This window comes from Primulina eburnea, chromosome 4 (genome assembly GCF_022965805.1).
Source record: "Primulina eburnea isolate SZY01 chromosome 4, ASM2296580v1, whole genome shotgun sequence".
Classification (NCBI taxonomy): domain Eukaryota; kingdom Viridiplantae; phylum Streptophyta; class Magnoliopsida; order Lamiales; family Gesneriaceae; genus Primulina; species Primulina eburnea.
Window position 1 is genome coordinate 43,465,876 of NC_133104.1, and position 27,159 is coordinate 43,493,034.

A 27,159-nucleotide genomic window follows, 5' to 3' on the forward strand; every position below is an offset into this window, starting at 1 on the left:
ACCCGATGTGTACATAGGAGACTAAAATCGGTCACTCTTAACATGAACTACAAATTAGTAATCACCTTGAATTATATATTAACGCGCGCGCGCGCATGTGTAAACAGAGTCGCTAAATCAACTTAGTCTTATCCCAGTACATCTGAAATGCACCCCAACAAATAATCAACAGTAATGTAACTCTACAAAGTACAACCCGACATTATGAAATACAAAAACCTACAGTAATCCTGTTCTATTCCTTCAATTTGAAAATTTTGAGATCAGCTTATCAACATGAATGATAGCATCACCAATGCAGGGGCGAACAGCGGGTTGAGGCTGCAACATCCATGTTACAAACTGGTGTAGTGCCTCTGGATACGGAGGATTAGGTCCACTTGGCCATTTTATTTGGACATTTACAATGGCCAATTGCAAGCTCCCACCGGATTCTCCGAGTGCAAATTCAAATGGAGATACACCATACCTACAAAATGCATTCATATACGAAGCAAAAGACCAAGGAGAATTGCAGACACCACAAGTTGGTAGAAACCCTATAAGGCCATAATAAAGAAACTGCGCATTTTGGATCCTTTGTAGCGATATAAGAATAAAGAAACTAAGAGGAGATGAGAGGTGCCCCTAAACTAGACAACTTTGTTACAAGATAGATTGTATGCAACTCGGTTAACACAAAAGAAACCTAGCCTTGTCGATGAAGTAACCCAGATGTCTTAGGGAAGTTAATTCTCCCACATAAATGTTGCATTGGTTATATATATTTCCTCAGCAGCATCCACATATCCAATTTTGAGCACCTTCTTAAACTTAAAGCAATACATTTTAAGATTGGCTAATATGCTCTTTTCACAGTGCTAAAATAAAGACCTTCACTCGTATTACATTCTAATAATCTTCTTAAGATATTATTATCTTTCGAATTCTCTGAGAAATTGAGAATACAACCAAAATTTGATCCTCTACAGTTGTGGCACAAAGATCAAGATCATGGTGGTTATTCAATGAGCATAGCTCACGAAAAGGTGACATTATGTTTCTTCAAAAACAAGATGAAAAGTTCCGATGACATGAAGGAAACATTCTTACATGATTGCAAACAAAGTGCAGCCTAATGACCAGATATCAGTTCTCTCGTCAATGTCTGCTTGGCTAGGACAATCCCATAATTCAGGAGCACGGAAAGGAGCTGAACAATGCTCAGATGCCCATTCCTATGTAACAAACAAACACAGATCAAATCAAAATATCCACATTCACCACACAAAAACTGGCCGACATGCAAACCTGGTACATTGAGATAGCTTGACAAACTAAATATGAAGAATATCTCTCTCCCCCTCTGTCACCTTTCTGAGCTCTCCCACTCTCCCTTCATTTCAATTCATACAATAACTTTTTCTTGCTTATCAATTGCATTCTCCTCTTATCTTTCTACCAAGTGGAACTGATATTTTCAGGTTTGATAGTTATTTTCAATTTCATACTTCAAATCATACAGTACAACTTATTGCAAAACTATTATGATTGTTGTCTAATTCTGGGTGGTGTTAATGTCTGATAAGCAGTTGAGATTACCAATGACCTTGCCATTTTAACAATTCAATGATTAATTTGGGCTTTTTTGGCACAAAGCCAGTGATATAAAGCCATGAAATATATATAGTTCTAATAGGAACCTGCAATTGTAGTGCTTCTGAACGAGAACGAATTTGCTTTCTCGCAGGTCGAGCACTTCCAAAGTCCATTAATATTGCTATAGGTGACTTTCCTTTCCTGTGTGTCAAAAGGACATTGCCAGGTTTGATATCATTATGGGCATATGGAGGATCAAAACTGTGCATATGGTCAAGTCCTGCACAAAGCTGATTAACGGTTTCTTCAGTTATTCTCATCATTCTTGAGCAAGAAAGTAGATTAGAACAATAATTTGCTGCTCAGGAAACCGCCCACCATAGTCACCATAAAATCCATAAAAGACCGTGGAATTTCACTTCAAAATTTGTGTTTAGGATAAATATACATATAGCATTGTTTAAAGGAGGCAGACATTGGGATATACCACAAAAGCATTTTAATCCTTTAAGACAAGCATAAACTTAAGCAGCTATGCCGATATATAGAAAAACACTACAGCCATTGGCCCATTGCTAAAGACAAGTAAAGGAAGTATTTTGATTTAAAAATAGCGGTTTAAGTTCGTGTACCTATCTAGCATATTGACACAAGACTTAAACATACATGCAGCACAAACATAAAATTCCACTAGAAAAATAGTGCCACTAGTGTCATCGCGAGTTAGAAACACTTGGAATTACACTTGAAATGTTGCTTGACACATATCCTTTGAAGCAAAGTGAATAGATCTTTACTAATCACGAGTTAACTGTCAATAGGCACTAGGCACCATGAACAACTCATGTGCATTGTAAGCTCATTAGTTGTACATTTCGCCAGCACAGTTCAATAAACCCACAAGGTAGGAGTATTTTCATTACCTACCTGGCGAAATATTTGAAGTACGTCTGAGGTAGAAAAGAACTCTTTCTTAACTTTCATAGCTTTGCATATTGACACAAGACTTAAACATACATGCAGCACAAACATAAAATTCCACTAGAAAAATAGTGCCACTAGTGTCATCGCGAGTTAGAAACACTTGGAATTACACTTGAAATGTTGCTTGAGACATATCTTTTGATGCAAAGTGAATAGATCTTTCCTAATCACGAGTTAACTGTCAATAGGCACTAGGCACCATGAACAACTCATGTGCATTGTAAGCTCATTAGGTACATTTTGCCAGCACAGTTCAATAAACCCACAAGGTAGGAGTATTTTCATTACCTACCTGGCGAAATATTTGAAGTACGTCTGAGGTAGAAAAGAACTCTTTCTTAACTTTCATAGCTTTGCATATTGACACAAGACTTAAACATACATGCAGCACAAACATAAAACTCCACTAGAAAACTAGTGCCATTAGTGTCATCGCGAGTTAGAAACACTTGGAATTACACTTGAAATGTTGCTTGAGACATATCCTTTGAAGCAAAGTGAATAGATCTTTACTAATCACGAGTTAACTGTCAATAGGCACTAGGCACCATGAACAACTCATGTGCATTGTAAGCTCATTAGTTGTACATTTTGCCAGCACAGTTCAATAAACCCACAAGGTAGGAGTATTTTCATTACCTACCTGGCGAAATATTTGAAGTACGTCTGAGGTAGAAAAGAACTCTTTCTTAACTTTCATAGCTTTGGCATTGTCCAATAATGTTCCATCTACATGGACGGGAAACAATAAGTATGCTTCATTCTTCCAGGATTGATCTTGTGTAACCTGGCCGATCAAAAAAGAGATTTTGATAAATAACCAATCTGATGAGGATAAATGAACCTAGTATGCAGAAACTACTAGCAAGTTTAAGTAGACATCTAAAATAAAATTCAACAACAACGTTCCTCTATCCCTTGAACAAGCAATCATTAAAGGTCGCAAACCAGAGCTTATGCATGTTTTACTTCAGAAAATCTTAGCTGGACTTCTACTAATTGACTTTTCGAAATAATTTGTTTGATTTTGCTTTTTGGGCTGTTCATAATTTCATCAATACAAAATAGAAGTCTGCCTCTTTAACCTGTGATGGCTCAAGACTCAAAAATAAAAAAGAAAGGAGCACATCTTCAAAAGATTGCAGTTTTCTCCACAAAATGATGTGCTGATTATCCATGCAATCACCCTCATTGTGTGAAACAAGAAATATAGACAGTGCACTTCATCACTGCAATTTTTTTCCCCAGAGCATCTAGAGGTACCTATTCCATGGCACAGACCCAGACAAGTGTAAACCTCTTAATTACAAAATTAAACACACAATATTACTGGTTGTGAAAGATTAAACATAAGACTTGGGAAAAAATGATCACAGATAAATTACCTTGACTGGGATGATTGCATGATCAAGAAGAGGAAGCAGATTGCGGTGGCTAAACAAAGATGAAACACGAATTTCCTCTCTCACCAACTCCAGTTGTTCATTGTTTTGAATGAGAACTTTCTTGATCGCATATGTTCCATCATCTGCAAATAGAAATGATTCAGAAGAGTACCGACCAGGTAATTACATAGTCCTATCAGGCTCAAAATGACCATTTTCAAAAACACAGAAAAAACCCATAAAAATGTTAGAGATTTCCTGATTTGTATGATTTCCTTTCTCCCTTGCCCTGCAACCATTTTGACATGACAAGAAAGCTTTCCAGCAGATCAACTTTGCAAAAAAGGCAGAGTGATCCTTAAAACAATCCTCATCTGCTTCTTTCTGTTAGAAGTTTTTGCCAGCACCATGTTAAGATGCATTTAACTAATTTATTTAGTAAGAGTACTTTGGGGTCCCATTTCATCTCGATTCCATTCGAAGTTTTTGCTAGCACCTTGCTGAGATGCATTTAGCTAATTTATTTAGTAAGAGTACTTTGGGGTCCCATTTCATCTCTATTCCATTCGAAGTTTTTGCCAGCACCTTGCTAATATGCATTTAGCTAATTTATTTAGTAAGAGTACTTTGGGGTCCCATTTCATCTCTATTCTATTCGAAGTTTTTGCCAGCACCTTGCTAAGATGCATTTAGCTAATTCATTTAGTAAGAGTACTTCGGGGTCCCATTTCATCTCTATTCTATGTTGATGACAAACCTCTATATATTTAAAGCTAACTTTTGACACAACGTGACAACAATCAGAACTCGGAACCACAAATCAAAAACAACGAAAAAAAACGTTGATCATGTAATTCAAAACCCGCAAATCAATTAATCCCAAATTGACAGATCCTGACTACAAATAAGTAAAATAAGCATAACAGAACAAACACACAGTTCAATCACGGATCAGTGAGTACCAGAGATGTGAGAAGAGTCCTTGATCTTCTTGGCAATGCCAGTGCTCGAAGGATCAGAAAGAACCTCCTTGACAAGGAAAACGTACGCGAAACCACCTTCCCCCAGCTGCCTCACAATCCTGAAACGGTTCTCGTTGATCCACACATCTCCTCCACCATTAACGGCGTCGTATAAGGCGTTCAAACCCGAGAACGAGCAACCCATGTCTCCAGCTCTTAGCTTCGAATAAAGCGACAATTTCCCCAATCCTCCCTCAAATCTTCCACAAACAATCTCAAAGAGAGAGAGAGAGACTGCAATTTTCTGCGGAGAATCAAATGAACGATTAAGAAATGAGAGATGTGATTTCTTTCCATTGTCTAATTACCTAAGCTATTCGTGTTGACTTTCTTATATTTAATTTTCTCGGGATTAGTAACTGATATATAACTTAACCATAAATAAAATGTAGGATATTATATTTAATATTTGATAAAATTTTAATAAGAGCTATTAAATTTATATGTTAGATTATAATGATAAAATTATCTTATCGTAATAATTTTATAATTTCAAATTTGTTGCTTGAGTTCATATTTCTTATCTGTACATGCTCTGACAGTGTTTGTATGATTTATTTTTTTTATACTTAATTTTATATATTATATAATATGATAATTGAGCCTTTAATTTTGTGAACCAAGTCAAATATAAATTTTTAAGGTTAATTGAGTGATATTAATAATTTTATTGAGATTTATACAAATCATTTATATAATTATCTCGAATTCATGTATATATTTATCATATTAAATAATATATAAAAATAAATATAGTGTTTAGGATTTTTATATATGGAAAACAATTAAGTCATTTGTGTGGTATTTTTATCGTTTGGTTAAAATTATCATATCTTATACTTTATTGCTACCGTTGCAATGATTTTGCATTTAACTGGAAATTGTACCTTAATGACAAGGGAAGTCGGTGAAAAATTCCTAATCAAAATATTTTTTTCGGTTCACTCTCTATCCACAAAATTGTTGTATTATGTCATAAAAAATGTGGTACACTTCATGTGGAAATGTGATACTAAAAACGTAGCTAAGTATTGAATACAATAAAAATCGACGGCTGGGGACTGAATGCCATACGGGATTTTGCCAACAGTCCTAATCCGCAGCTTGTGACAGTTGCTAAGAAGCCTCCTACTCATGTTAAGTTACCTTCAGTGGAGCTGGATCATTTGAACTGGTTGCTCATTAAGTGTCTCATTTCAGCATCCCTTCCCACGACTACTTCAGCAGAGAAGTGGCTGACAAATGCATTTAAATTTCTTAATCCATCGGCTGAATTTTGGCCAGCGGAAAATTCCAAATAGTTCTCTTTAAAATTTTCAGAAGCATGCAAGAAGAGGTGAGATTAATGGTGGAGCAGGTTCCTCCCAAGGTTTCTGTCTCTCTTGATTTCTGGGCTTCTTTCGAACAACTGTACATGGGCATTACATGCCAATGGTTTGATGAAAACTGTTCCTTCAAGAAAGTTCTCCTTCATATTTGTCACATTCCAAGTCCTGTGGGGGGCCTGAAATTTATTATGTTCTTTTGAATGTTCTGAAGCTTTACAATTTTGAGCCTAAAATTCTCTCTTGTACCCATGATAATAGTCCTAGTGCTTTGTAAGCATGCCATACATTAAAAGATGATATGGACAGTCAGAAAGTGGCTGGCTTTTGCTATCCCTTGTGCTGCTCATACTCTGAATTCAATAATAAATGATGGACTAAGCGCTACGAAATCTGTAATTTTGAAGATTAGGGAGTTTGTGCTGGAACTGAATTCATCAAAGGAAATCTCTGATGATTTTGTGCAATTTACTAGGGCATACCAAGAAGGGATCTGGAAGCTTCCTCTTGATGCCTCGGCTAGGTGGAGTGGGAGCTACCAGATGCTTGATATTGCATTCAAGGTATATACCGTGTCTTCTTAATCAATGAAAACTGAATTCAGTGGCACCGGCCGTTTAGATTGATAACCTTAGAATAAGCAAGAGAACTACGCAAGAAATTTCTTTAGTTCAATGATGTCCTCCTCACTTTCATTTGTTTCTAATTGTTTAGTCTTAATTTTATATTCAGATGACTGTTTAATTATATAATTATTCTGACTTCTAGAGGGATTTGGTGAGAAGCTACCGTGAACTGTTCTTTTGTGAGGTACTAGTGCTACTAGCTATGTCAGAGTTGAGATACTAATCTGGGGCCACAAATCCATTCTTATTCTTGCCTGTCTAATTGTTATTAAGATTTGTAATGCGTATAAGCTCAAGTACTAAATTCATCTGGTTGGCTCCTTTTTAGCAAGTGAGTAGAGCTGGATGATGTAGCGCTTTGGATAATATTACCCGTATTCATAAACTTAAAATTTCAAGAACTTTGATCAGTGATGCTGAACAATGTTGAATTTATAGTCTTAAGAGAACCGTTTCTTCTGTAATACAAAATTTCTTGATGAATAGAGAGCTGAAGAATATCCTTTGAGGACTAATTTTCAATCAGGGACTATTTTTTCAGGCTGTTAAATAAGTGGAAACTGTTATCAGGAAGTATTTGGAACAACTGGGTGGTAGGTTCCTGCTGAATTCGGCCTAGAAAAATGTGGTTAAAATTATGCATTAATAATATATGCACAAATAAAGAACTGACCATTGGACTGGCTCTCTTCTTCACAGAGAATATTTCTGAGACGGTTGCAATATGCAAAAACTCCAGGCAAAGCCCTGAGTGGCTTAAGAGCGCTGCTGAAGAAATGTGCATCGAAGCACAAAATGACAGTGACCAGGTTTGCAATGTATTCATATACACGACTGCAGTTCTTGATCCACGGATAAAACTTGAGCTCGTTCCCGAAAGCCTCAACTCAGAAAGCTATATGGAGGAGACAAGAAATCATTTCATTAGGAATTATTCCGGTCGATATTTTCGGTCTATTCCCAATCCATAAACTACACAAGAGCTGGAAATCAATGGGAGCGTTTCTTTTGCTGAGGAAATTGCTCGTAAGAAGTGAAGGGCTACAAATGAGCTTACCTCAGTATTTATCCGAGCAACCTGCTCCAATACAAACAGATATTATAGATTGGTGGAAGGTGAATAGTCCAAGATATCCAAGGTTATCTTTACTGGCTGGAGATTTCTTGGAAGTGCAATCAACTGTCTTTCCTCCTGAAGACATATTTTGTAGTAGCATCGTCGAAATTTATCAGCAGAAGTTCTCTATACCCCACCGCGATACACAAGCTTTGCTTTGTGTTAGGTCGTGGGCGCAAAGTGGAATCAAGCTGAGTTACAAGTCGGCTGAGATTGACTGTGAAAGGATTATATATGGACCTTGTAGATTCTTCAGCAACAGAGAGCAGCAGTAGAAGTTTTGACATAAAACAAAACGGATGACTTGAATTGGCAAGGAGTTGAAGTAATGACGAGGTGAGACCCTGAATTTAATTATTCACTTGTTCGGAAATATATGTAGTTCAGACACTGTTGAAGTCTAGCAGTTGTTGCATTTTCATCGTAAATTTGTTTTTTTTATTTCTAGATCATGATCCGACGGACCACTCATAAAATGGATATAGAAATGTTTGTGCATGTATCTTCATCTATCTATATTATTAAATTTTTATATATCATTCATAATACAAAAATTATGAAAAAAACTATTAATTAGAAAATAACAAATGTTATCAAGTTTAGATAATAATTGCAGCAATGTAAATACGAAAATCACAACACTAATATACACAATGTTTAAGTATTGACTACAAAATATATAATTGCTTTTTCGTCTAATGCAATAATGAATTGTGAGGGACCGTGCACCTGATTAAATTTAATTAACAAACAACCAGAACTACTCAATTGGTATCAAGTCTTTTTAATCCAAGTAATAGCCTGAATGTGTTGGATTCGTGATTTGGGGAGATATGAACTAATGTCAGCAGTGGAGAGCCATGTGAGTAAGTGTCTATAGATTATCATGAGAAATGTGATCGCAAAACCAAAAAAAGTAGTGATTACGTGCCTTGCATTAACATCAGTGACCACTCCATAAAATCATCATAGTATTATCATAAACTGCGAGGATCTCCTCAGACAATCACGATGATAGTTCACAATATAAATTTGTATGTTCTAAAAAATGCATCAGAGTTGATAGAATAGTTGAGTGTTTGATATATAATTATGAGTTTGATTCCCGTTATCAACACGTTCTCAAACGAACTTGTTACATCAGATTTGCCAAGTGTGATTTACTCGACTAACTTGGTTTACAAACTCGCGTTCTCACATAATTAAAAAAAGATAAAAATTGACAATGTAAGGCTTTTTTTTTAAAATATAAGATAACGTGCTACACTAGTATTTGCTCCAACAACACATAACTGTTAAAAATTGCACACTAGGAATCGATATGCATAATTATATATCCTAAGACAACATAAAAATATTACACGGTAAAAAATGATAACAAAATAAGTCGGGCAGTAAGCATATGGTCCCATATATGGATCCCACTGCCAGCCACAATTCACAAGGGAATCAAGAGCCATAATGTTTATACATTAAATGAAGAAAATAACAAAAAATTAAAGTTTGTCTTTCGATACTCAGTCCCTCCAAATCTACTTAGCTTTTTTTTTTTTTTTGCGATAAAATTACACATTCAAAATCATCACTTTTGAAAATCTTGAAAACGAACCACTGGCCATCGTTTTTCAACCCCACAAGAAAACAAGTCCTGAAAATGCAAGCATAACGGAAGATGTGGTGCTTTTTCGAAGTTGAGTATTTCCACCATCGTTGACATCGGTGTTGAATCCCGAAGGGCTCAATCCATTGTTCGACCCTCCTAATACCCCATTGGGCGAGGTTGTTACGAGAGGCGAGCCACCATTCGTCGTGGTCACGGGTGTCACCGAGGTAGCACTACACAAATGAACAAATAGTTGGTCTCGTACATAAGTTACATACCATATGCGTGAATGTGAAACACAGAACCATATTCAGATATAATTCACTACTGATGTATAAGTAGATGAGATGTCATTCCACTCTAGGCTACACCCAGTGGCATGGACCGGCCATGTGCTCGCGAATCATTTCCGAGTCGCTAATCAAACAAGTTCTTTGAATGCTAGAACTTATCGAGGAAGGTGAGGAAAAAGAAGGATATTCAATCGAAATCACGCTCATCCCATATCTTCTATTCAAGCTATAAATCAACAACTTCATAAAAATCCAGCACAATTATGGGGACCCAAATGGTTGATCTATCCGTTTGGATTGGGGGGAAAACCCACACGAATATCAATGCATGTCCATTTACATTAATGTCAATTGGTCCACCACTAACTTTTTTGACCTAGCTTCTCCAGAGTTAATGGTAGATAAAAAATATAAAAAAATAAAGTTCACCTAAAGGGAGAAAATATCATGGAAACCTTTCACCATTTAATGGAGCACTCTCAAATGTGTCAAAACTACCATCAACTAATACCTTGACCTTTACTAAATAGGCCACAATGTCTTGGTATATGTGAATAAATCATGCAATATATATCCGGTCCACTTTTTTTTTCAATTAAAATAATACTAATTTTTTTCCACAAAAAGTATGGGATTAGGTAATGTTTCATGTAAGGACAAATGCAAATTTTCATCTACACTAAAAAAATTTTTCCCGACAACTCATACACCAGTTCACTAAAACTGGTAATTTTGAGTATTTTTATCTTGTGCTATAAAAGGGTTTTGAAAACTATGACAGCATCTCCAGACTGAAGTGTCGTAATCACAAAATTGACACCACACCACATTTACCCATATGCTGTAATAACATTTAATCGATTTTTGTAATATACGTAAGAATCTCCTCATAACATGCATATTTCCAAAATGTTCAAAAGTTACCTTGCAGTAGCAGGATACCTACAGCCAGCTGCACCTGTAATCCAGCCAAACAATAAAGATAACCGACACAAACAAAAAAGAAAATCTTAAGCCAGATCTAGTTGTCCAATGCCATCATTTCCTGAAAAAATTTGTGGGCTGTTCTTCTTTACAATGTATGATATTTCCATCACATATATATATTTCTCTACTTTTTTCAGCTTTATTTATCCTATCAAGATTGCATTTCGACCATTCTTTTCCATTTATAACAATATAAGTAATGATATACAACGGTGGGAAATGATGAGTGATTTTAGTGTCAAGTGGGTTAATAGTACTCACTGGGGTCAGAATTGATGACTATAGCAGTGCCTGTGAAGTCACATGCACCCGGAGCTTGTCGATTTTTTTGGAAGTAACTGTTCACTGCATAGCTGCAATGAGCCCTAACATTGTTAGGATTGAAACAGGGTCCATTTTGATGGGTCGGGCTACAATCCGCCCCAGCTCCACATGCATAGTCCAGAGTCTTTTGCAGAACTGCGTCACTAATCCCATCTCTGCAAATGCACCAAGTGGCGCCTACAATGAAAATTAACATGTTTTCTTTTCAAAACTAAAATAAAGTTTTTATTCTTCTTATCTTTTTAAAGGGGGGGAAGGAAAGCAAAGGAAAGAGAAAATCTTGAAACTTGGTCCTAAGATTTGGGAGGTTTAATTAGTTACCACTTCTCAAGATTCAGTAAGGGAAAAAAGAAAAAAGGAAATGGCCATATCCGAGAAAAACATGAGTATCTTTCCCGTAGATAGAAAGAACAAGTTACATTGAAGGAAAGTAACAGATCTTTCTGAGAAAACTCCATTTACAACAAATGGAAGGTGATGAAGAAAGAAAGTGAAAAATCTTACTTGAATAGCCAGCCATGGCCAAGAAGAGCACCATGAACAATAAACCAGCCATGAATAACTGACGTGCCGGGGGTATATCAACACAATGGCGCGGCGTAGAAAAAGACAAGAAACGCAGTTTGAGGAGAAAATGACGAAGTTGGAAAACAAGAAGAGAATCTGGTGAATGCGTAGAGTCTAGAGAGACAGCAAAAATTTATGAGAGGAGAAACCAAACTGGTGTGGTGAGTAGTGTCGGTTGTGAGAGTGGACTCAAGTATATATCTTATATATATTTAATTTTATCTCTGTTATTTTTTGTAAAATGAACAATCAACCTATCATGGGCTTGAGACAAACCACATGGGTTGGGCCTCTGTTCTAGCCCAAAGACACATCGGGTCAGATATTGCCCTGTGTGTTTCGTTGCTACCACCGTTTTATTATTATTATTATTATTTATTTATATTTAATTAAATTTGGTTTTATTTGAGAAAATAGAAGTGTATCACGACTCACGAGGATGGTTCCTTTCTAATCGTGTATATTTAGGAAACTTAATGTATTTTAAAATTTAAGGCCTCATTATATCTACAAGGCTTAATTTCTTAAGTTAAACTATTTTCTTCCTGTAATATAAATCAAATCGATTTTATTTGTTTTTTTATATAATATAAAATATTTTCATTATATGTGATGTGGTAAATAAAATACGGAGTAAGCTTACTTACCATAAAATGCGGAGAGGGGCTAATTGAAGTGGTCGAACAAAGGCTGCCGAAACGACTCGCAATTGGATAGAAACCACCGTACTTGGACAGCTGGGCCATTTATCTTTTGAAGTTTTGACAATTTAGGCTACGAGAAGGATAGGATAAACTAATGATTAGTATGTAAATGATTGTGATAGAAATATAATATACGACGTAAAATAGTGTTTCTCGTGTATCACCAATTCATGGAGGTTAGCGACTATTTGTAGTGGCCCAGATAATGGATCTAGTTTCTCGTCCAATATAAATTCGAAGATGACAGGTTCCGTTTCGTCAAACATGTTTGACGTCTTCTAGCTTTCTATGAATTATGTTGTTTCTAATTTTTAATAATGAGAACGAAAATTTTTGCATGTAAGTCTCACTTGCGAGAGATGATTAGTTATTTTCATATCTATTAACGTTATTTTTATTACAAAATTCTACTGAGACAGTCTCTTCAGTCAATTTTGTTATATAAGTTTTTTATTTGGATGACTATGAAAAAATGTACTTTTTATGTCAAAAACAAAAATATCATTTCTTTTATTGTAAATACAGACAAGGTATATGTATTACGAAAAAAAATATATGAGAGATTGTCTGTTTCACAAATAAAGATATGTGTGACTATTTAATTATAGAAAAGCCCACGAGGGGGCCCTTTACCCTGGAAAGCCGGGTCTTTTATCAAATTACCGTAATTTTAAATCTCGTTTATCAATCTAACGTACTTTTTGTAAGATTTATAAAAATATTGTAAAAAATAAAAATAAAAAAATAAAAAGAAAAGTTGTACTCCCCCGCCCTTCCAAATGGGGGGGGGCAAGTAAATTCAATTCACCTCGCCCGCCTGTAGGGGAGGCGGGGGAGGAGAAATGATTTTAAATTATTTCACCTCCCCCGCCTGTAGGGGAGGCGGGGGAGGGAAATGATTTTAAATTCTCTCCCGCCTGTACGACAGGCGGGAGAGAGTTTCTTTTGCTTGCCCGCCACTGCAATAGGCGGGCAAATTTAAATATTTTTAAAGTCCTATATATACACGATTACACGATAAGTTAGTTTGTATTTTCTATCCGAAGTTGTTCACGCAAATTCACTTCATTTCACGCAAATTCCACGATAAGTTAGTTTGTGTTTTCTATCCGAAGTTGTTCACGTAAATTCACTTCATTTCACGCAAATTCACTTCATTTTTCAAAGGTATGATAAAATTTTGAATTCTAATAATTTTATATCTCCTGTATCTTGATTTATTTCAGGAAGTGTAGATATTGAAATTATCGTGCTCAGGTAAATAATATTTCTAATTGTTGTTAAAATTATTTGTATTCAATTAATTTATTTGATAGTTGTATTATATTAATTTTAATTTATGTTTAGAAATTTTTAATCTTAATTCGTTAAATTAAGTCAAATAAAAAGGATTATTTCCTATTATCATCATAATTAAATTTAGTATTAGATTAAATAACTAATCAAACTAACATATTAATTATGTTAATTGTTAAATATGTTAATTAGTTTTTTACATTGTTTTTATGAATACGGACGTTGTTAATATAAATAATCATTTTCACAATTATATTCAAACTATTCTTTGAGAATTTAAAATTTAGATCTAATATTTTGTAATATTTCGTACTAAAGTTATTACTTTGTATGTAGTAGCATTTTTTTTAAGATTAGATCTAATATTAATAATTTGTAAAATGTAGCAGAAAATATTATGATTTAGTAGCATCATTTAATTAAAATATTAGACATAAATAATAAAATAAAATCTAAAAAATTTATTAGACATGAATTTAATCATCAAGATAAACTTTTATATGTTTATTATTTTTTTAGTGTTAAATTAAAGATCACGTAATATAATATATTTATTTCAATTATTATTCGAGAAATTTTAGGGAATAAAATGAGTCAAATGTTTTTTGATCAAAAATAAAAGTTGTAATAGTGAAAAAGATAGTTGAAGGTTATAAAATAATGCAATGCTATTATTTGGTGTATGAGAACACCAAACAACGAATTCAGAGGCACTGTGAATGATGATGATTCAGACGAAGAAGAAGAAAATATAAACGAAGAAGAAGTAATTGAAGAAAATGTAAATGATGTCGCTCCGGGTCATGTTGGTTTATTGAGACGTAAAGGAAAACGAGTAAAACGTCGACCTCATTGTGGTACTGGAGGATGTTTGTAGATCTAATATTGTTGTATACTTTGTATTAGTATTGTATTCTACTTTTAAATTAAGTAAATCGTTCAACATTTAGTTTGTATTACTTGTATGGTTTCAGACTACATATTAATTGTAATATTCGAAACGGTAATGTTGGTTTTTCTCTTTTTTGGTGAAATTATATACATGCATTAATAAATAACATATGTCATATATAAAATACAAAAGCAATAAAAGAACATAAGTGTTGCATAAATCGGACACAACATTCCATTAAACAAAAGTAGGAACACATTAGTTTCAAACATAATTTTGTGTTCACATACAATGTACATATAGCCTCGAATATTAAAAGTAACATCATCATTGAGCATTGCCAATATGAGTTATAATCCTGCAAAAATTATTAGATATGAATTAGTAAACAAAAAGATATTAAAATAAATATATGAAATAATGCACATTACCATACAATTGCCATGAAACACAGAAAAGATGTTATTGTCTTGCTGAATTTTCTCTTTGACGACGTTGTCTCTCTCGAACCGTTGGCTGGTCCATTTCATTTCGAATTCTGGTCGTCCTACTTCTCCCTGATCTTCTTCTTTCACGTCGAACTGGATTGTGGCGTAGCTCGAATACTGGTGTATCCCAATAGTGATCATCTTGAACAGCATGAAATCTTCCTTCATATGTGTTTATGTATTCGCTAATCCGGAACCATGGCTGCACAAATGTCGTAAGATCTAACCCAAAGTGTTTTGCCGTACAAATTGCATGAGAACAGGGAATTCCGAAGATTGTCCACTTTCCACAAGAGCATTCACATGTTGTTAGTGTGACAACTTGGACATGTTTGCCTCGCCCTGGACGTACCCCGGTTGTCACAGTAGCCTGCTTTGCTCTTATCTCGATCCGACTCACGCTATGTTCGTTGGATCTGACAGACCATTTCTCATATTTATGCAACACATAGTCAGGCCAAGGTTGGTTGTTCTGCATCATACGTTGACATTTTGTGATGCGGTTTATAAAATACTCCGCACATCTTTGGAAAGTCATCTTAACTATTGCTGTAATCGGAAGACGACGAGCACCCTTGAGTACACCATTAAGACACTCAGAAATATTTGTTGTCATCATGCCAAAGCGCCAACCACCATCATGTGCAAGAGTCCACTTATGTTTATCAATTTCAGACAAATATTTGTATGCATTTGGTTGCTTGTTCTTCATTTCGTTCATTATATCGTCAAATTTTCGAACCTGGTGTTGTGATCCTGCTTGCCAACAAAGGTCTTTCAGATGAACGTTTTTGAAGTGCGTGTTGAAATTAGAGCAAACATGTCTCAGGCAAAACCGATGTACACCGTACGGAGGATTGAACTGAGGTATTCCCTCGACAGCTCCAATTATGGCCCGATGTCTATCAGAGATAATGCAAACTCCTGGTAGGCCATTAATAACATGCACACACAAAAGGTCTAAAAACCATTTCCACGAATCATAACTCTCTTCATCCACGAGTGCAAAAGCCAGGGGTAATATCTGATTGTTGGCATCCAAACCTGCAGCAATAAGCATCTTGTGCTTATACTTCGTATATAAATGAGTGCCATGAATGCTGATAATTTTACGGCAATATCGGAACCCATCTACACATGGTCGAAAGGCCCAAAAAACATAGTTTAAAACTTTTATTGATGGGTTGTTTGTTGGAAAATGTCTCTACTCAACGATTGTTCCGGGATTGAACTTCATAAGAGCACCCATGTATGTTGGCAAAATGCGAACCGAACTCTGCCATGTGCCATACACGTTTTCAACAGCACGCTTCAAATTGTACCATGCCTTGGCATACGAAATTTCATAACCATATTTGTCTTTGATAAGTTGCTGAACAAATTTAATCTCACAAGATGGATCACAATGCACAATACCAATAAGATTCGAGGCGATCATGTTTTTGTCTAGGTTTTTGTGGTCAATCCCAACATGGCTAGAAACACATGTGTGTCGATCACCATATTTAGTGATCTTAAAATAACCCAAATTTGCTTTCAAACAAGCTCGGAGGCCCCATCCACAATCCATGCTCGATGATCGATTCTTGCACCGAACTTTCCATAAAGTCGGTGTACTCTCAACAACACGATATTCACGCCTTACACATCTAACAGAAAAGTCTTTAACAGCTGCAATCAATTCTTTTTTGCTTCTAAAGACCATGTTTTTATGTAATTCTCCTTTCTCCGGATTATAAAAGACCGTCTGTGACCCAGATGACACACCTACAGAATCAGGACATTGTTCTTCATACACAGCACTAAAAAATTGTGGCATCTCATAAATATTAGAAACATCAAGTGGAACTATGTCTGAAGTTGCGCCATGTAATTGCTCACTAACATTTTCGAACGCGTCCTCGTTACCCTCCTCGTCTGAATCATCACCCACTGGTGTGTCAGGCTCGCTGTCACTCTCTAGACTTTCCAGTAATGCAGAATCAGCAAACATTTGACGTGATGTTTCATCATCTGTTGCCACTGCAACGACTCCACGAGCCAAACTTGATGCATTAGAATTCACGTTCGGCCAACAATTATTATCTTTATTTGTGCATCCAATAATATATTGATCCCAGTCCCCAATATTATTGTCCATGGAAGAATAAGGTGGATCAACATTTTCATTGTAAGTAGCAGACGAAGTGCCACCTGACTGATCAAATCCTATCATACTTAGACCTTGGGTAATACATGAAATGTACGACTCAACAACATTTGTTACTACATTATCTTCAATGGCCTCACATTCAATATACAACTCTATGCACTGCACATCGGAACCAGGACCAAACATAAATTGTAAAGTATCATCGTCAAGGACAACATGAACTTCTACTGAACGCGACTTGTCCATATACGAATATTTGGTTGAAAGGTTCAACCTATATTTTCTGGGATCGATATCTAACTTCCGATGAACTATTTCAATCAAATCGCATAATGACATAGATCTAGATATACGAATTAACTTCACCCCTTTATTACTATAATTGATTGTTCCATGTCTTACGATAACATCACCGCCAATATATAAAATGGCTGAAATTGTATCCATGCCTGCATTTAAATTTATGTAAAAAAAATTTCAATTTAAAGAAAAATATTTCTAGTATTAACATTTCAAATAAAATTCATATGGCTAAAAAATTATATTATACACAAACTAAAGACATCAAACAATGTCATAATATTGTTTTACATAAATATCACGTACACATATAATTGTAAATAAAAAATACAATAAAGATGTATATAAAAATATCACTTTAATATTTTTATATTTGTAGGATAAATATTGAAGCACATAATCCACAACAACTTTCTACTTATCGTGGTCTATATCATAACTTTCCAATCTACCACAAAAATAATTATGAACGATTTGTACGAAAAATATTAAAAAGTCCGTAACATTGAAATTCATAAATTTTATGAGATATAAACCAAGAAAATACGATGAATTATAAATATTAACAATATAATATATATATATATATATATATATATATGTGTGTGTGTGTGTGTGTGTGTGTGTGTGTGTGTGTAATATATATAATAAATTGTTTATACATCATGATTTAATATACATAAATATTACGCACATATATATTTTATAAACAAGATATAAAAAAAAATTATGTTTATCAATGATCATAAATATTTTTGAAATATATAATTAGGTTCGTTCAATAAAAAATAATAGAAGTATTTATCTAATAAGATTTAATTTATGAAATTATGATATATACCTAGAAAAAGATGTCCTTTATCGTGAACAAATCTTTCGTTCGTCGTTCAATATACAACAAAAAATAATTATGAATATAAATTATTTGTATGAAAATTATTGTGATCGATGTAATTTTCAAAACAAAAATTGATATATCATATTTGAAAAATTAGCGATATACCTCAATCAGTCTGGATGCCAAATATTTCTTCACTCCTTAAATTCACCGACGGAACCACAACTCGGGAAAGAATATTTATTATCAGATGCAAAACAAGAAAGATGCAAAACAAGAAAAATAACTTCAGATATATATAGAGAAATAATACATGAATTCTTTATTGCCTATATTTAAAAAAAAAATTAAAGAAAACTCGTGATTCAAATAAATACAAAAACATTAATAATTGACGATATTCATGTCGATATTTATGTCGACATTGAAAGACATGATAAGATAAGACCACATATCAATTCATATATAACGACAATAGATCAAATCGATACAGTTTCGTCGGTTTCTATTAGCAACCAATAATTACACAAAAAACAAATTTATTTTATTATTTAAATTCGCCCGCAACTGTAATAGGCGGGGCAAACATAATAAAATAATTTAAATTCTACCCCGCCTCTTACGTAGGCGGACAATATTTTAAAAATAAAATTAATTAAAACTCTCCCCCGCCAGCCCCACAGGCGGGGGAGAATAGAATTAATTAAAACTCTCCCCCGCCACCCCCACAGGCGGGGGAGAATAGAATTAATTAAAAAACCATTACTCCCCCCCCCATTTGGAAGGGCGGGGGAATACAAGTTTTCTTTTTTTTTTTTTTTTTTTAAATATTTTTATAAATCTTACAAAAATACGTTAGATTGATAAACGAGATTCAAAAGTACGGTAATTTGATAAAAGAGCTCTGGAAAGCCCCCACACATCGCCTTTATCTTTCGACACGTGTCAATCAAAAAATATTCCAGTCTCTCTTTTTCTCCGGAGATGTCACGGTGTCTCCAAAATAATAATAATAAATAAATAAATAAACAAATAGCAGAAAACAGGATACAAATTATCACACCTTTAATCCGAGGCGATATTGCTCACTTTCTAGTTTGATTGATTATTGTTCGGAATCTCGCAAGTTTTCTTCTGTTCCTAGGGTGTGTTTGAACTGCGGCGAATTTGATCTTGCGGTAAGTTCAAGTTTCGCTGTTCATTTTCGCAGCTTTTTGTTTCTTCAATTACTAACAATTGTTTTTTGTCCGAGTTCCGTTGTTTTGATGCTATCCTTGTGTTGATGATGTCAAGCATTTTCCGTTTTTTTTTTTTTGGTTTCTATTATGTGCTTGAACTGATCTCCGTGACTGTCTGTCGTCCGCTGGCAAACTGCGTTGTGATTTCCTTTGCCTTGATGGTTGTTTTGATTTACTTTGCTTCGGGTTGTGAGGTTCGCAGCAGTTTAAAATTCTTGTAATTGGGATTTATAAGATTGTTTATTTACTGAAAGTTGAATTATCATAATTGGTGTGCTGTGCTAAAATTTGTGTGATACCATTTTTTTGGGGCCGTGCAATTATGTGACAGACTTAAGAATTATTTTTACTTGGCCGAAACCAGGATTTGTAGGATTTCTAAACTTGCTTGTTGTGAAGATAATTGCATTATCGAGAGTTGGTAAGTTTGCGACTTGTGTTTCAGCCTAATGTTTCTTTAGTAACTCTGAGACACTTTCTGTGACCATCCTGTACTTTGGTTTTGTAAGGATTAACCCCAAAAGGATAAAAGGAAAAAAAAGAGAGAATAAAAGATGTTAATCATATTCATGCTGCTCATCGGTTGTTCAAGTTTTTTACATTCCACTTTCCCTGTGCCATTATGGTTTTGGAATCTCTTACTCTGTCAGTACAGAGTGACACTAATAGTGATAAAGTGGTTCAAACTTTGTTAAATTAGGAATTGACTCTAATTGTTGGTGTCGTAATAAAGTCTCTCTAATTTTATTTTCCCTGATTATATTTTGTACTTGATAAATAACCATTTTTGAGGATGACTGTGTCAACTATTGGTACATTGCTTCGCTGAAGTACAATCTAATTCGTGGAGATACTGTCTTATGTTCTCCGTGATGTATGGAAGCCTGTGATAGTTATTGCTGTAACAAGGTTTTGTTGTAGAGAAATGGTTCTTTCATTATCTCATTCTTGCTTCATTGGGCATGAGTGGGATTCATATGTTGGATTTTAAACTGTCATACTACTTACACAGGTGAATGAAACAGTGAGATTCTGTTTCACATTTATTACTATTGATACTTGTGGCAATAAAATGTTGAGTGCTAAACATGGGCATAATTGTTGGTGATATATTTTGAAGACTTTTTGAATTTTTTATCTGGCTTCTTATTTATGATTATCTAACTGTGGTAGTTCTGATGGTAGACACTTTCCTATTTCAATTCGTACCATAAGTTTTTGTTTTTTTTTTTTATTTCCTGTAGGATTGCATTTATGCATTTTCCTGGTAACACGTGCTCTAATTTGAAGGTGTTTGCACATTCGCGTCCTCACAGTAAGGAATTTTGCTAGAGTTAGTCAAAGATCGAAGAGTGATCAACGTCGAAACATTGTCTTTCTATTCATCTCCAGAGAGGGTGTCTTGGTAATGTCGTCAAGTGGCTGTATCAAAGAGTACAGGGGAATTTATTTGATGTCAATGTATGAGAAATAACATGTTGCAGTTTCCAGCATGTGGTAGGCATATTGTTAATTGTTAATATTGAAATGTAGGACTACAGTGCTCGTTTTCTTAATTTACTTGTGAATGGAATGTGGAAACGTAGATTTAAAGAAATGGATGAGTACATGGATTCTCACACTCTTCTTCCGAGTTGGATTAGCAAAAACTCAGCTGAAATGCCAGAATCGCATCTATTTATTTTATCATGCGTTGTTGCCGGTTTGATCGGAATATTGACTATCTTTTTTGCGGCTTTTCAATGGAGAAGAAATATTAATATAAGTTGGATGAAGGCCATAGCAAGATCAAAGAAAAACCCAAAAGTCAAGAACAAAGTTCCACTGGCCGCGCATACGTGGAGTTCGGAATCTGTGGCTCGAGGAAAAAGTTTAAACTGCTGTGTATGCTTCAAGTCTGTGCCACCATCACAGGCTCTTAGCCCTATGGTGGATTCAGATAGCTCCATTCATTCTTGCAGCACATGTGGTGCAGCTGCTCATTTGAGCTGCATCTCAAATGTACTCAAGGACTGCAAATGTGTATCAATGCTTGGTTTTGACCATGTGATGCATCAGTGGGCAGTGCGATGGACCGAGGTGACAGATCAACCTGACGAGTCTTCCTTTTGTAGCTACTGTGAGGAGACATGCAGTGGTTCTTTTCTTGGGGGATCCCCAATCTGGTGTTGCATGTGGTGTCAACGTATATTGCATGTTGACTGCCATGGTAGTATGTTTAATGAAACCGGTGATTTTTGTGACCTTGGTCCTTTCAGAAGACTTATCCTATCACCTCTGTATGTTAAGCAATTGAATCACAGTACTCACGGATTTCTCAGTTCTATCACGCATGGAGCCAATGAAATTGCATCTTCTGTACGTGCTACCATCAGAAGTCAGAGCAAGAAGCATAAACATAGAAATGAGATCTCTCCTGCTGTAGGTGATAATAGTAATATGAAGGAGCATTCATCCACAGAAAGCACTGCCGAGACCAGTCAAAAGGTTAATGGTTCTCACGGTCTTGAAGAAAACTGTAATGGCAGTACAAATGCAGAGGGAGCGGATCAGCAACAAAAAGAAGAAGCAAAAAGGGTGGATAAGACTCCCAGTTTTAAGAGAAGCTCATCAAATAATCAGAATGATGAACCTCTTCAGTTAGGGATGAGTCAGAGATATGAACTGATTGATTTACCTCCAGATGTCAGGCCCTTGCTAGTTTTTATAAATAAGAAGAGTGGAGCTCGACGAGGAGATGCTCTAAGGCAAAGGCTAAATATTATTTTAAATCCTGTGCAGGTAAGAACTGCTATATTAAATGCTTCTGATAACTGCTGAGTGCTGACATAGTGTTGAGCCAGTAATATTAGTTGACTCAGTATGTTCCCGTGGATACACTGTCTAAATGTAAATTTGCATCTCTTTTTTTGCACCAAATGCATGTGAATGTGAATAGCAACTGTAAACTATTATTTATCTGAATTAGTATCTATTTTACTCTTGACGATAACAAATATAAAACATGTATTAAATCTTATTTTATCTTTTATGATTGGTAACAAACATCAAATCCTTGTTTAGTGGAATGTAGGTTTGTTTTGTGATGTGTCTTGCTTTGTAAAACACTAAAACCGTGACGACAGAATCAATCAGTTTTTAGAAATGAGGTACCTTAGCATCCTTGTTCCACAGGTGATAAATGTGGGGTTATAGTTGTGCATTTGACTATAAATATTGTTAACCAGGGTGGTTTTTTTTAATTTGTTTTTTTTCCTTTGGCCACTAATACAAGATTCATTGACTTTTCCTAAAACAGAATTACACAAAAGCAGAAACTTAATAAAGCTCATGTCTGTTTGTGTAATCTTTGAATAATTATGTTGCATACGTTTGGTTTGTGAACCAGGAAAAAAATTATATGCATTATTCACGTGCATAGAGGTGTATGATCAACAGAAATTCTGGTATCGAATTAATGTGAATTGTATTTATCTCTACTTACTCTCTAGTTTAAACTGATCCGTCTTTTAAATGGGTTCAACTTAGGTTTTTGAATTAAGCTCAACCCAGGGGCCAGAAGCTGGTCTTTATTTATTTAGAAGGGTGCCCCATTTCCGTGTCCTTGTCTGTGGAGGAGATGGTACTGTTGGCTGGGTTTTGAATGCCATAGAGAAACAAAATTTTGTTTCTCCTCCATCAATAGCTATTCTTCCTGCTGGAACCGGAAATGATTTGGCTCGAGTACTTTCCTGGGGTGCTGGCCTGGGTTCCGTTGAGAGGCAAGGAGGCCTGTTCACTCTTTTGCATGACATAGAACATGCTGCAGTTACCATTCTTGATCGATGGAGGGTATTGATCTCAAATCAGCAGGGAAAGGCACTCCAATCCCCAAAGTTTATGAATAACTATCTTGGTAGGTTCAGATATTCCTTTTTTTGCCACTTTTTGAACAGGGATATGTGTTCCTCCCTGACCCTCAAACATTTTTTGTGACATATTTAACATGTCTTTCATGTAGCATGTATGCTGTTTGTTTTGACTAGCTCTCTGCCTGTTCTAACTGCTGAGCAAGGCCAAGGCTTTGTTTTTAATGCCACCAATTCATGGACTATTCTTAAAATCTAAAATACTTTGTGGCTTCTTTCGTGTTTATGTTATTTGCTTAGAATGAACAGGGTAGTACCTTAGAAAATTTCAGAATGGTATAAGTATGTAAAATGCGCATGGGACAAGTGTTGCTTCAGTACTTTTGGCAAGAACAAGCCACATGCACGGACAAGATTATCATCTCCTCTGGTCCCGTTTATTGTAGGGAAAAAAATATGTATACCTTTGATGAGGGATCTGGAAATTCATATATAGTATAAAGCTACTTCATTTTTATGATAAGACAAGGTCTCATCAGACAGTTCGATTGAAGTTAAAAGGTACTTGGTGAAACATGCTTTATTTTTTCAATTTTACATTTGTAGGGCCTCGTTTTAAATCTGTTAATATTTCGGCGACGTGTTCTTTTTGGCATCTGCATGCACTATGAGTGGGGTTTTGTTGGCAGATGTATCTTGATCGGTTTAATATTAACAATAATTCATTTAGTGGACATAGTACTAAGCTCAATAAATTTTTTTAGATAATGATGAGCAGTATCATTTGATCATGACAATTTTTGTTGTAGGTGTTGGATGCGATGCAAAGGTTGCTCTAGAAATCCACAATTTGAGGGAAGAGAACCCAGATAAATTCTATAACCAGGTAACTGAGGTGATCTCTGAAAGTGTTTCTGCATACCTGCGCCGTCTGAAAATGGGACATTTGTTTTTGCTGAAGTTTTTATGCATATGCTTGTGTTGTGTGCAAAGTTTGCTTCTATCTTTTTTTTAAATTTTTCTGAAACTGTTTTCTCGTTTTTCCATCTTTATGAGGACTATTTATGGTCATGCATAAATGCAGTATCCTTGTATAACACCAAACAATCGGCTTCATTTTTATGTTGATGGGTCTTTTTATTGTTCTTGTTCTCGTGGTTGTTATGGGCTTTAACATTTTGAAAAGCAACAGTTGCTTTTTAGTTTTCAAGAAGGTATGAATAATACCCAGTTAAAGAATCATAGGAGGAGTCTATTCAGTTGCTAAAATGTAACCTGTGTGTCACGACAATCACATGACTATTATGCATCTCAACTGGTGCCCGTTGATGCCTTATGTAATTATTTTTGAGATTTGATCTTAATTTAAATTATTTCTAATAATTCATTTACTCCACAGGGGAACGAAGTCGCCTTTTTCTTTATTGTACTGTGGTGCATAAAAATAACATTGTTTCAGTCTATGATCCTGTTCAACTATTTGAATCAAATAATGTAATTCAGAATTCCTGTAAAACTCTCTTTTTCTTCTAAAAGTTGCTGTGTATGCGAATTTTCTTTCACTCTTCTTGTATTTTAACTAAAACATGGTCAGTTCATGCAGTGTGAAGTACTTTTATTTCCATGTCTTATGAAACATTTGAATGGTCCATTCTTAAAATATCCGGGAAAACTCCTATTATTATTATAATTATTTATTTTTTTATTTTTTTCTTTGAACAAGAGAAAAATCTTTTGATCTCTGCAAAGAAGTTGATAAATATTGATAAATCAATTATTGTTTCAGTTCATGAATAAAGTTCTTTATGCAAGAGAGGGTGCCAAGAGTATCATGGATAGGACATTTGCTGACTTCCCTTGGCAAATAAGGGTGGAGGTTGATGGGGTGGAGGTTGAGGTTCCTGAGGTAGGGGCAATCAACATATTTATAGCGAAGAGTTCTATTATCTCACTGAACCATTTTTCCCTTCAAAGTGCATTCTCGATTTTGTCATTTGTTGCCACTGCAAGGTCGATTTTTTTTTTATGCAATTCTTGATCTTTGCCCCTTCTTACATGCTGATACTACATAAGTGCGAAGAGCTCATTGACTGTGTGATATTCGTTTGATTCATTTTAGGATGCAGAGGGTGTCCTTGTGGCTAATATTGGAAGCTACATGGGCGGTGTTGACTTGTGGCAGAATGAAGAGGAGAGCTACGATAATTTTGATCCTCAGTCTATGCATGACAAAGTGCTTGAGGTTGTAAGCATTTCGGGCGCATGGCATCTGGGAACGTTGCAGGTGTATTTGACTTTACCTTTATTAGTCCAGGCAATTATTATACTTGAGAAATTTTCTGTTCCAATGCAATGATAATCTGATCCCAAGAATACCTAACATCGGTTGAAACCTTTAGCACACCCACCTTGTTCTAATTTATCAAAATCAGTGTTGCAAAAGAGTACAAGGCAAATGATTCCTTTTTCGAGGACTTTATTGAATGAGCTCTACATGAATCTGAATGTGACATGCACGCACTCATGAATATTTTATCAGATTAATATGATTTTTATGTGTGTCGACAGGTTGGGCTGTCCAGAGCTCGCAGGCTTGCACAGGGGCAGTCAATTAAGATTCAGCTTTTTGCTGGTTTCCCCGTTCAAGTAGATGGAGAACCATGGTTCCAACAACCTTGTACACTAACTGTCACGCATCATGGACAGGTATCCTGATTTCTCCATCACCCCCTCTGGTTCTTCCCCTTGACACAAACAACTTTTATAGTAAGATGAATAGAGATTAAATGAATGGATCTTATTATCGCCCCAGATTGCAACCTGATACCCTCAATGAATGAATCTTATTATCGCCCCAGATTGCAACCTGATACCCTCCTGAATGCTGAAACCTTAGATATTGAATAAGCACGAGGCAAGCCACTATTATACCCTCATTGACCTATAAAGTTGGGTCTTGCGTTTTTTATTTTCTCCCAGGCCTTCATGCTCAAGAGAGCTGCAGAGGAACCACTCGGTCATGCGGCTGCAATTATTGCTGATGTTCTTGAGAATGCTGAGACGAATCATGTTATTAACGCTTCACAGAAACGGGCACTTCTTCAAGAAATGGCACTAAGGCTGTCCTAAACGGGTTTTCGGTATTGATGTATTCTCGATTTCTGTCACTCACCTTTATTTCGTCGGGGAATGGTATCGGCTGTTTCATATGTAATATACACCACAAGGAAATGCTTGCTTTAGTGCGAGGTAATGTAGTTTTCAACATCATTTAGGATGGCAACTGAGGATCTATTTTTTCTTTAAAAAAAACAAAAAACAAAAATTGAAAACCTTGATTGCATACGGGTGCGAACCTTAATAGTTGGATGTCAAATCATTATTTTTTAACTTTTACGTACAACTAATGTCTTTCTATATAACGAGGGAGTAACTTAGATAATTTTATTCGGATATACAAATGTGCGTCTCCAAATCTAAAATTCAACCTTTTAACTGTAAAAGCATGGTGAGAGGTAATATGGATGTATCTTCAAGAGTATAATAGGTAATCAAATGCTCTCAGCTGTTTTTATTTGTGAAATGAGTCAAT

At 35.3% G+C, this 27,159-nt stretch overlaps 3 protein-coding genes and 1 pseudogene across 8 annotated transcripts; 2 read left to right on the plus strand and 2 right to left on the minus strand.

Annotated features, from left to right (window-relative positions):
• Nucleotides 1-115: 115 nt before the first annotated feature.
• LOC140829315 (uncharacterized) lies at nucleotides 116-5,295 on the minus strand. The gene is made up of 6 exons (XM_073192408.1): nucleotides 4,910-5,295; nucleotides 3,948-4,090; nucleotides 3,206-3,349; nucleotides 1,683-1,868; nucleotides 1,093-1,217; nucleotides 116-469 (listed from the first exon to the last, which is right to left on the minus strand). Exons 1-6 carry the CDS (start codon nucleotides 5,112-5,114, stop codon nucleotides 244-246), a joined length of 1,029 nt encoding a protein of 342 aa, XP_073048509.1. The 5' UTR covers nucleotides 5,115-5,295; the 3' UTR covers nucleotides 116-243.
• A 565-nt stretch (nucleotides 5,296-5,860) lies between these two features.
• Nucleotides 5,861-8,438, plus strand: LOC140830331 (zinc finger BED domain-containing protein RICESLEEPER 3-like; annotated as a pseudogene).
• Nucleotides 8,439-9,350: 912 nt separating this feature from the next.
• On the minus strand, nucleotides 9,351-11,981 carry LOC140829316 (PLASMODESMATA CALLOSE-BINDING PROTEIN 1-like). The gene is made up of 4 exons (XM_073192409.1): nucleotides 11,749-11,981; nucleotides 11,182-11,421; nucleotides 10,858-10,891; nucleotides 9,351-9,873 (listed from the first exon to the last, which is right to left on the minus strand). Exons 1-4 carry the CDS (start codon nucleotides 11,798-11,800, stop codon nucleotides 9,663-9,665), a joined length of 537 nt encoding a protein of 178 aa, XP_073048510.1. The 5' UTR covers nucleotides 11,801-11,981; the 3' UTR covers nucleotides 9,351-9,662.
• A 7,519-nt stretch (nucleotides 11,982-19,500) lies between these two features.
• On the plus strand, nucleotides 19,501-26,850 carry LOC140829317 (diacylglycerol kinase 1-like). 6 transcript variants are annotated; one of them, XM_073192414.1, is made up of 9 exons: nucleotides 19,503-19,659; nucleotides 20,964-21,216; nucleotides 21,306-22,500; nucleotides 23,248-23,614; nucleotides 24,377-24,453; nucleotides 25,354-25,473; nucleotides 25,687-25,851; nucleotides 26,136-26,273; nucleotides 26,547-26,850. In XM_073192414.1, exons 3-9 carry the CDS (start codon nucleotides 21,316-21,318, stop codon nucleotides 26,694-26,696), a joined length of 2,202 nt encoding a protein of 733 aa, XP_073048515.1. In that variant the 5' UTR covers nucleotides 19,503-19,659; nucleotides 20,964-21,216; nucleotides 21,306-21,315; the 3' UTR covers nucleotides 26,697-26,850. The 6 variants fall into 6 exon arrangements, with proteins under 6 accessions (XP_073048516.1, XP_073048515.1, XP_073048511.1 ...); XM_073192415.1 differs by having other exon boundaries at nucleotides 19,501-19,659; nucleotides 20,964-22,500; nucleotides 26,426-26,588; XM_073192410.1 differs by having other exon boundaries at nucleotides 20,964-22,500.
• The last annotated feature ends 309 nt before the right edge of the window (nucleotides 26,851-27,159 follow it).